At 52.4% G+C, this 10,184-nt stretch overlaps 1 protein-coding gene and 1 long non-coding RNA gene across 2 annotated transcripts in view; both read right to left on the bottom strand.

The window, feature by feature from the left end:
- The window catches only part of LOC103604551, a 3,402-nt gene extending 3,149 nt beyond the window's left edge, over positions 1 to 253 (bottom strand). The window contains exon 1 of the long non-coding RNA XR_551726.1: positions 7 to 253. This is a non-coding gene — a long non-coding RNA (uncharacterized LOC103604551). The remainder of the gene's footprint in view (positions 1 to 6) is intronic.
- Positions 254 to 3,362: 3,109 nt separating this feature from the next.
- The window catches only part of RAB11FIP4 (RAB11 family interacting protein 4 (class II)), a 100,357-nt gene continuing 93,535 nt past the window's right edge, over positions 3,363 to 10,184 (bottom strand). The window contains exons 9-14 of the mRNA XM_008589122.1: positions 9,849 to 9,989; positions 7,280 to 7,361; positions 6,295 to 6,432; positions 6,060 to 6,218; positions 4,797 to 4,940; positions 3,363 to 3,862 (exon numbers count right to left, since the gene is read on the bottom strand). Of these exons, the coding sequence (XP_008587344.1) occupies positions 3,746 to 3,862; positions 4,797 to 4,940; positions 6,060 to 6,218; positions 6,295 to 6,432; positions 7,280 to 7,361; positions 9,849 to 9,989 (781 nt within the window). The 3' untranslated portion in view covers positions 3,363 to 3,745. The remainder of the gene's footprint in view (positions 3,863 to 4,796; positions 4,941 to 6,059; positions 6,219 to 6,294; positions 6,433 to 7,279; positions 7,362 to 9,848; positions 9,990 to 10,184) is intronic.

Genomic DNA, 10,184 nt, shown 5'->3' with positions numbered 1-10,184 from the left:
CATCACCTGGAGATGTCTTTCAAACTCTAGATACCTAGGACACGCTCCACACCAATTAATTCCAAACCTCTAGGAGTGCAGCCTAGTCGTGAAAATTTTTAAAGTTTCCCCAGATGAGTCCAATGCACAAAGTTAAAAACTACTGTTTTAGGTCCCAGTGCTTTGGGAGGTTCTTGAGCTTTTGTTTCTATTTTTAATGGGCCAGAAATAAATTTAAGCAAATGGAATTTCCCCACTGACAATTTTCAAAAAAATCTAATATATTTTATTTTGGTGGAGGGGAAAGTTCTGTCAGGTCTTATTTTTAAAATTTATTTCTTACGGGCCGGCCCGGTGGCGCACTCGGTAGAGTGTGGCGCTTGGGAGCGTGGCGGTGCTCCTGCCGAGGGTTTGGATCCCATATAGAGACCGGTCCGCTCACTGGTTGAGCGCGGTGCGGGCGCGACACCGAGGGTTGCGATCCCATTACCGGTCACGAAAAAAGACAAAAAGGAAAAAAAAAAATTATTTCTTACTAATTTAAAATGAAATAACCTAGATCTAACACTAGCCAATTCAAAGTTAAAAGATAAAGAAGAAAACATTTTTACTAGAACTTTCTTATACCCTCCCAAGGAATTGGGATTAGCTGGACCAGAAGATGCTTCCTTTTCTACTAAACACTGTACATAGACCCCCCCGGCCGGTTGAGCTAATTTTGACTTCCAACTGAATTCAAGTACGGTTCAGTGTCATGTAAAATGTGAATCTACTAAAGAAACCCTCAGCCCACTCAAAAAAATCTCTAAACTTCAGACAAGGTACTACTGATCCCTACTTCATAAGGTTGTCAGGTTTAGCAAAAACAAACAACAAAAACAATCTCCCCCCTTCCTCCAGGACACCCAATTACATTAGAATCACCTGGTGAGCTCTTAAAAATTTCCTATGCCTGCCCGGTCCACACCCACACCAATAAAACTAGAAAGTCTGGGGATTTAGCCCAGTCATCAGAATTTTTAAAATCTCCCCCATCTTAAATATGTCCTTAAGTATTGTGTGGAATAGTTATTTTAAAATTATTTGTTTTCTGCCTGAAATTCAAATTGAATGGGGCCTCCTCTCTACTATTTAGCAGTCCCACTACTGATAGGGGCACAACTTCCAGCTGGGAAGAGAATGAAGGAGGCAGAAAACACTGGAAGAGAGCAGGCTCTGTCTCCCCCAGAGCTCTGGAGCCTGCTCAGGGGCTGTGGAGCTGGGACGCCTAGGGCATCTGCCCAGTCCCCCACCCCCCACCCCAAGACTATCTTCCAAGCTCAGAAGAGCATTTTAAAAACATGTTATGTCTTAAAAAGCCAAGTTGACAGACTAGGTGTTATAAGAAATGCATTCTGGCTGAGGAAGGTAAGACAGTTGGATTGAACTCAGGTGTGTGTTAGGTGGAAATCGGTCTCTCATAAGAAGTCAGCCTCTTCCAGAGGCCCCACCGGCACCACACTAGGTCCAGAAGGGCCTTTCAGACTCGGTGCCCTCTCAGTGTCTGCTCCCAGGGCGCCCCCTACAGGGAGGAGCTGGCAGAACGCCTCGGCTGACAGCTTTTTCCACCCCTCTTCCTGCAGCAGCAATTCCTTCCCACAGTGTGACTGTATGTAACTCAGGCCACTCTGGCCTTCTCTGGAATTCCACACCAATGCAGCTGTTTTATTTCATATATAAAATATCATCCCTGGGGTAAGCCTCCCATGGACCAGGACCGACTTGGCTGGCCTCTCTGCAGGGCTCCTAGACCAAACCTACATCGTGATTTGTTGTGGCCATTCCTTCCTTGTAGGCAATTCCCAAGAGACCACTCCTCAGGCCTCTTTTCACTGCCTGCTTCTTTTCAGGCCCTCAGGAGAGCCCAAGGACACCTGTGTCCTAAGGGCTCAGGAGACTCCAGAAGACAGACCCTCACCCAGTCTTCCTGGTGTGGGTGGCTCCACCGTCCTGGGTCAGACCAGTTCAACCCCGTTACTTGCAGCATGAAACATGTCCCATACATGATTAAAAAGAAATGAGATCCAACAAAAGCAAAAGTTGACTGGAATGGAATGAAGATCAGTCTGGCCACAGCCCTGCCTTTGTCAAGCAGGAAGCACACCCAAGTCCCCAGATCCCCTCGTCACCCTTTACTGCCCTCTCTTCTCTGTGTACATCTCCCCCATGACCCCTGCCCCCCCACCCCAGCATGCCCAAATCTTCCTTTTTACACCAGCTGTGCTGAAGAAAATAAACTGCAGGGGTAAAATAAGGCCATACATGTTTATATATATATTTGGATTAAGGAAACGAATCACAAGCCACATAAAATTGAGATGAACTGGAAAACTCAAAGGGAAGCACCGCACCTACTCCCAGCTGCCTAGAACAAAAGGTCACATTAAAAATCCATAGCGTGAATTCCCACCATGTGTCAGAAGGATGGAAGACTAGGACGTCACTGCAGCTTTCCCGACTGTGTCTCCCACCAGCACAGCATTCACTCCCCTGACTGGGAACCAGGTACGGGTGTGTTTCTAACCACCTGAGCGGAGGCCAGAGCTCAGATTCTGGAATCGAAACCGCAGGCCTACACCACCAGACTGCACGGAGAACCAAGACTGCTGAGCACGGCGATACGGCCCACCTGTGCACCTGTCTTAGGATGCAGCCACGGGAAAGGAACCTGACTGGGATGGGGGCCCTCCCTGAAAAGCATGTCTTTGGTTGCCCGATGTTGACACCTGCCTTAGACACCCCCTCCCCCAAAGCTCTTTTTATTCCTCCTTTTCATCCCTTCATTTTACACCCAAGTGAATGCTGCTTTTCATTGTCTTAGAGACAAAACAGCAACAGAAAGGGGAAGGGAAGCAATAATGGGGGAGTGAATGGAGAACTCCAAAAATGCCAAGAACACTATGGAACAAGGATGGCCCCGTGTCATGCCTCTGCAAACCCGAGTCCTTCAGACACTGTGCAAATGCAGCATGGAGTGCTGCGGCCGGGCGGGGGCTCAGCGAGGGGCTCTGCTCACAGTCCCTACAACACGCCTGCCTCCTCTCTGAGCTTCAATACCTGCGCTCGAAAGGTGGCCAAAAAGGTTGGTGAGGACACACTGTGAGGCGTCCAGACTCCTGGGAAAGATCAATGCAGCATGGAGTGCTGCGGCCGGGCGGGGGCTCAGCGAGGGGCTCTGCTCACAGTCCCTGCAACACGCCTGCCTCCTCTCTGAGCTTCAATACCTGCGCTCGAAAGGTGGCCAAAAAGGTTGGTGAGGACACACTGTGAGGTGTCCAGACTCCTGGGAAAGATACAATTTTGCTCCCACTCTCAGGGGAACAGGAGTGGGATGAAAGAGCCTGTCTTGCTAGAGTATTTTTTAATCCTTATCTCCAGAGGTAGAATCATTTTATCCAGCATCTGAAACGCAAGCTTCCAGATCTTGTTATTACAGTAACTCCTGATAGCAGACGTTGTCGCCTCCCACTGCCAGGACCCTCTGCCCCTTGCAAAGAGGCCACAAAGTGCATGGACAGCTAACTGTGCAGATGTCATCCACAGCCACAGCCCACGCTCACCCTCGCTCGCGTGCATGGCCCCCCCACATACACCAGCAAATGTATGCATGGTGGCTGGCGATACATTTACAGTGTGAGTGTGAGGCCGGGCCCAGGCCTGCATCGTGGGGCGGGGTCTGCCTCTTGGTCTGGGGTCCTGAGGCCGCTCTGCAGCCAGCCCCGTTGTCTCAGTGTTTGATCTCGAGGATGGAGGGGTTGTGGTCTAGGATGGCGAGGATAATCTTGTCCATGTACTGCCTCAGCCGGAAGTTGATCTCTTCCTGCTCCTTTAGGGCTTCCATTAGCTGAGGGAGATGGGAAAGACCAGTCAGAGGCCGGGACTGGGCTGCAGGTGGAGCCCAGATTCGCAGGCCTGCAGTGGACCAGTGCCCGATGACAGAGGGGTTCAGGAGACCCTGGGCAAAGCAGGCCCCAAGACCAACCTCAGCACTTGGATGCCGGGACAAGAGTCTAAAGCAGCGGCTCCGCTCCACCTGGGGAGAATAACTGGTTTGTGGAGGGGCCCAGGTGTGGGTAATTTTCTGATAAAGTTTGACAACAGTGATCAAAGTCATTTTTAATAATCAAGACTGACATTCAGAGTCCCAGGACCCCTAAGACTCCCAAGGCTGTCTCCTTTGCTGGAGCAGCCCCCCTCCCCACCCCCTTTCCAGGGCAACTCCTAGGATGTCCTTTAGGATGTAGCTGAAATGCTACCTCTGCCCTGGGTCTCGGCACTGGTGCCAGGCTCACCTGGGAGCTCCTTGAGACCAGAGGTCAGTTCTTAGCTCTGTGTCCCAGGCAGAGAGTAAGGTTCAGTGACAGGGTGACTTATGGTTCATGTCAAAATGTAGCCAGGGTATGTTGGAAGCCTAATCTTTTACAACCACACCCTGGAGTGGCAGAAAGAGTAGGCTTTAGCATTAGAGATCTGGGTCCCTCTCCCTCCACAGCTGGGTGATTCTGTGTTCTAGTTTCTCAGCTGTAACAAGGAGGTATTCATAAAGCCCAGAGTTAGCAGGAGATTAAGTGAAAACATCCTGCAAAGCAGGTGCTCAAGAAATGCTAGTTGCCTTCCCTTCTTGGCTGGGGAGGGAAGTTACAGCCTAACCTGGATCCACATGTTGATGAAATCAGCTGGCCATTTCGGCACCTTCCCGGCAGACAAAGGTGGGGAACAGGGGCAGGACCCCCGAAGGAGGGGCCGGGCCCCAAACGAGAGTGAGTGTTCATGGTTACCTCATCACGGGAGGCTGTGTCTATTTCCGCAGCCAGAGACTGGGCTTTGGTCTGGGTGGCAAAGAGGTTCTTAGCTTCGTAGAGGCTGAGGCTCAAGATCTGTCCGTTCAAGTCATCATTCTGATCCCGCAGCTTATGATTCTCCTGCAGAGCCAGATGAAGGCAACATCAACTCCCTGAAGCAACCATACCATCCCCTCAGGTGTGCGGCACAGCTGGCTTAGGAGGCCCAGAGATGCTGTGGGCTTGGCCAGGCGTTGGGGGCAGGGGGAGGTAGAGGGGCTGGGTCCTGGTCTAGGCGCTGGCATCCTGGGAGTTCATGGGGTTTTGAGAAGGAGTTACAGCTCTGCTCAGAAGCTGTGTTTCCAGACAGGAGCACAGTGGCTCCTGGCCATCCCTTCCTCCCTGGGTCCCTGTGTGGGGACCCCCACCACCAGCAGCTCATTCTTCAACACTGGTCCTTGCTGAGAAAGATGGATGCTCTGGGGTCTCTGGGCAGACAGGTCACCTCATCTCCTGGGCTCCTCCTGCAGCCAGGCTGGGGAATCCTGCTCAGTGGGAGCTGTTTCCAGGACCCCCTTACTCCTGAGTACAGCTGACCCCATAGCACCCAGATCCTACTCACCAGCCCCACAATCCAGCTTTGGCCTAGAGGATCCTAACACTCACACCTGGGACTTTGATTCCCCCTCCTAGATGGGGAGAAGGGCTGGGGTTTTAGGACTGCTGCAGGGGCACCAGTGCCTTTGCCTCTGGTGGAACAAACTTAGAGGTATATGTAATCTGTGCTGCAGAGCCCACTACCTGTAGGGCCCACCTGAGCTGGGACTTCACCCAATGTCACTCCCTCACTTGCTGATATCGCTCCCCCACCCCCAACTGGTTTCCAGCGAAGGGAGTGCTCCTGAACACCACGGGGCTCAAGGTTTACTTCTGGGAGAACCCAACACAGCTGGCACTAATTTGCAGCTGGATATAGACTCATTCTCCAATGCAAGCAGCAAAGTCAGGAGAATAGTGTCCTTTTATGGACACAAAAGAAAAATCCAGGGATTTCCATCAGACGTAAGACGTAGCCTAGGGGTAAGTCACTTCAGCTGAGCAGGGAGTGGGATGACCAGCCCTGACAATCGGCTGTCAAGAGGAGAGTGTGTAGCGGGGGCTGTGGCAGCTCTTAGCTCCCTTGCCATGGTCTCTGCACAGCAAACCCACATGCTTCACTTGGCCACCTCATGCGACTGGACAGAGGCTCCCAGGGCCCACCTGCTTGAGCCGCTTGATCTCATGCTCGAGCTCCACCTCACGGGCCCTGGCATTGAACTCGCCCAGGCCGGATGATGTGCCGCGGCCCCTGCCTGGCCTCTCACAGTCCAGCTTGTACATCTGGAGGTGCTCCAGCTCCTTCCGCAAGTCCTCGATGAGCTGCAAGGGGGAGAGGCTGGTTGGAGGGAACAGGGACGCTGGAGGGAGCCCTGGTGCTCTCTGGCCTGGGACCTACCTCCTGAGTCGCCTCCCTCTCCTTCTGGAACTCGAGGCGGTTCTGCCGCAGCTTGTCCATCATGCGTTTGTACAGGTCCATCTCATCCTTGAGCCGCAGGCTGGTGTCCTCCAGCCGGTCAGACATGCGCTGCCGCTCCTGGAGCCAGGATGACCCGGTCAGAGGAGAAGAGTCCCCGGAGAAGGGTACGTTATGCCCCTGGGACTTCCCCGGGGATTTTATCAGCCGCCTCGACATGGCAAATGGTCAGAACAGCCCCTTGGACAGAGCCCTCCGAGTCATGGCTTAAAACAAATGGCTAGATCCCCTATGATTATAGAAACACAGCTAGAAGAATCAAGCCTTTGAAGTCCTTTTCAGTAATGCCAGATGGAGCCTGAACAAGTGTTAGCCCAAACAGAAGCTAACCTCTTTCTCTTTCAAGACTATAACTATATAAGGAAATATGTTCACTGTAGAAAACTTGGAAAATTGGAAATACAGAAACACATGTCTGGGCCGGCCCGTGGCTCACTCGGGAGAGTGCGGTGCTGATAATCGTATAACTTCGTATAATGTATGCTATACGAAGTTATTACGTTAGTTTTTGGGTTTAAATTTGCTCATGCATTAACACACACACACAGCACAAAGAGGGCTTAATTCCTCCTTGCTTCAAGCCTTTGCCGGCTATTAAGTCCCTCATTGGAACAAAGAGCCCACATTTGTGCCTCCCTGGACCACCAAGATCTGGATGGACCAGGAGTTCGCTCACTGGCTGAGCGTGGTGCTGACAACACCAAGTCAAGGGTTAAGATCCCCTTACCGGTCATCTTTTAAAAAAAAAAAAAAAAAAGAAAGAAACACATGTCATTGCTCACAGTTTTTCCGCATTGTTTTGGGTAGGGCCATATTTTTAGAATGTCAGAAACTATAAACTGAAGGCCCCTGATGGCCAACAGCGCCCCTCTGTGGATTCGGCTCCACGCCTGGACCCACTGCTCACCTCATCCAGCTTCTCTGTTTGCGACTTGAGCCGAGTCACTGATGTTCTAAGATCAGTATTTTCTTCCTCTAATTGCTGCACCCTGGGGAAGGGAGAATGGAAACCTCAGAAATCTAGAATGAGGATGATCTCACAAGGGGTTGACTGTCTGCCATGATTCTCTGCTCCCTGGAGGAAGGAATCTACCAGAAACCAACTGAGAGAGAGGAAGAATATGAATGTCCCAAATGATAATATATCCTTGAGCTTCCTGTCAGCCAAGGCAAAGTGTCAAAACACTGAATTATCATTCTCATTTTTTTCTGATAAAAGGAAACATTCATTTGTGAATAAGAATGTAAGATGCTTTTTTTTTTTGGTCTTTTTTTCGTGACCGGCAAGGGGTTCGCAACCCTTGGTGTGGTGTCGCCCGCACCGCGCTCAGCCAGTGAGCGCACCGGCCATCCCTATATAGGATCTGATCCCACGGTGGGAGCGTCGCTGCGCTCCCAGCGCTGCACTCTCCCGAGTGCGCCACGGGGCCGGCCCCGTAAGATGCTTTTTGTATGCACCCTTTCAATCATCCTGAAACACGTGGTGGGGGTGGGAGGGATGGAGAAAATCCTCCTGTGGCTGTCTGTTTGGGGGCCCTCCTATTAGGATCCGCAATTTGAAGGCAATGACCATATTGTTCATTCTCCACCCCAGCATCTCATCCAGGGCTCGTCGCTCTGAGCGCTCACTGCAGCTGCCTCTGTTGTCCACAGGCACTGGTTCCAACAGTGATATCCTCATGTCAGCGTTCACAGAGGGCTGTCCCAAAGTGATTCTATGGAAGACAGGGTCTGGTTCTCAAGTCGGTTTTAAACAACCTGAAGGGCTGGCCTGTGGCTCACTTGGGAGAGCGTGGTGCTGACAACACCAAGTCAAGGGTTGAGATCCCCTTACCAGTCATCTTTAAAAAAAAAAAAAAAAGAAGGGCCGGCCGTGGCTCACTCAGGAGAGTGCGGTGCTGATAACACCAAGGCCCCGGGTTCGGATCCCATATAGGCATGGCCGGTTCGCTCACTGGCTGAGCGTTATAAAAAAAAAAAAAAAAAAAAAAAAAAAGAAAAGAAAACCAAAAAAACCCAACAACCTGAGAAGAGGTGCAGGCCACTTGGGCTGTCAACAGCACCAGAACCGTGCGGGGTCATTTCTGGCACCAATTTCTGCAGAGCATCCCTCTCTCACCCCCCGTCATTTCCTCCATCTTGGAGAGCTGGCTTCCTGGCCTCTACTGCCCTCTGAGTTCCCTAGGAACCCAGGCCAGGGCCAGAGAAAAATTCAGACCCAATATCCCAAGGTGGCCTCGAGCTAGTGGAGGCAGGGAGAACGAAGCTCCCCGTGGTTCTCGGAACATCATCTGCACAGCCCATGTGAATGGCATCCCCTGGAGCTGTGCAAGTGGCACAGGCCAGGAGAGACGGGTCCCGAGTGCTGGCTCTCTGAGCTTCCTCCGGCCCACGCTCACACTGTCTTCTCCCAACACCCATATCCCAGCCACATCTCAGGCCAGCATCAGAAGCAGGCTGAGTGAGAGCAGTCACCCTTAATGAAGTACCACCCTCCAGAAACAGATGCCCAACAGCAACTTCTAGAACATGGGTCAAAATTTAAAATATACAGCTGGTGCTGAAGTTTACAAAGCAGGTCTTGGGCACAGGGGAGCTGGGGAGTCTCCTCACCAAACTGCACAGGGGCCTGAGGCCTGCTTGACCTCAGTAGGCAGGGCAGTACCTGCCTGAGAGTCTCGAGGTGCACGGTAGGAGCCCGAGTGCCAGCCATGTCTCAGCAGTCTCCCCTCCCCCAGCTGGGCTAAGCCAACTCTGGGAAGGCTTGGTGCAGAGACTGGGGCCCCAGGGGCCTGAGGCATGCCAGGGCAGCTGTCCTCTGCCTTTGTCCGTGAGGAGGGCAGCACTGGAGCCCCACCACAGGCCTTACCCGTGGGCAGTGTCCTGATATGAATCAGCTAGTGCCCTCACCAGCTGCTACATGGAGCACATGGGGAGGGGACAGCAGACAGAGATGACAGTCACGGTATGTCCAAAGCTGTGGAGCTAATGAGCATCAACCCAGATTTCCAGGCCAGTGCCGCTGCTCACCCTGCCCGCCTCAGGTTCCAATGACAAAGCCACAGGTAGACCCAAGGCACAGGACCTGTAGAAAGCTGGAGCCCTGGTTTTCTATTTCCCCTGGTCCCTGGGGCCCGGGCTCAGTCCTCCCAGGGTTGGGGAAACTCTGGCAGCAGGGGGAGCTCCAAGCCTGAACATTAGACCCAGCCCAGGAATCGGGGTCAGACTTTTCTCCTTTTAACTTATTCTCTTGTCAGTAGACATTTGTGTTGTTTCCTTAATGTATTGTGAACATTCTTCTTAAGGAACATGCCATGTACTTTTTAAGGTATCACAAGTACAACTGTTAGATCATGAGGCTCTCTCTCAGGCTCAGTTTTCCCATCTGTAAAATGGGGAAGTGCCTGCCCCACAGGGCTGCCCCAGGAGCCTGGGGGTGTCTCAGAGGCTGTTCTGTAGGGTGGTGCAGGGCCCACCTGGAGTTGAGCAGCTCGACCTCAGTGCTCTTCTCCCTTTCCAGCTTGCTGTAGGCCTCGCGGTGTCGCCGGGCCTCCTCCTCCAGCGCCTGCTCCGCCGTGGTCTCCTGATCCTTCACCATCTCCTCCAGCTCGTGCACCCTGAGGAGTGCAAGAGGCAAGCTCTTGTGGCCTGCATCATCTCACCCCAACCCAGGCTGTGGCATGAGAGCCCTGGACCCTGAGTCACTAACACGCCTACTGGGGGGGGGGGGGGTTTTACCGGGCCTGGGGGCCGGGGGTTTTTTTGGAGGGAGAAATAGGGAACCCGAAAACTTAAAAAAAGGGGGGGGGGGC

This window comes from Galeopterus variegatus, unplaced genomic scaffold (genome assembly GCF_000696425.1).
Source record: "Galeopterus variegatus unplaced genomic scaffold, G_variegatus-3.0.2 Scaffold134, whole genome shotgun sequence".
NCBI lineage: Eukaryota > Metazoa > Chordata > Mammalia > Dermoptera > Cynocephalidae > Galeopterus > Galeopterus variegatus.
This window is presented reverse-complemented; position numbering and strand designations above follow the sequence as displayed.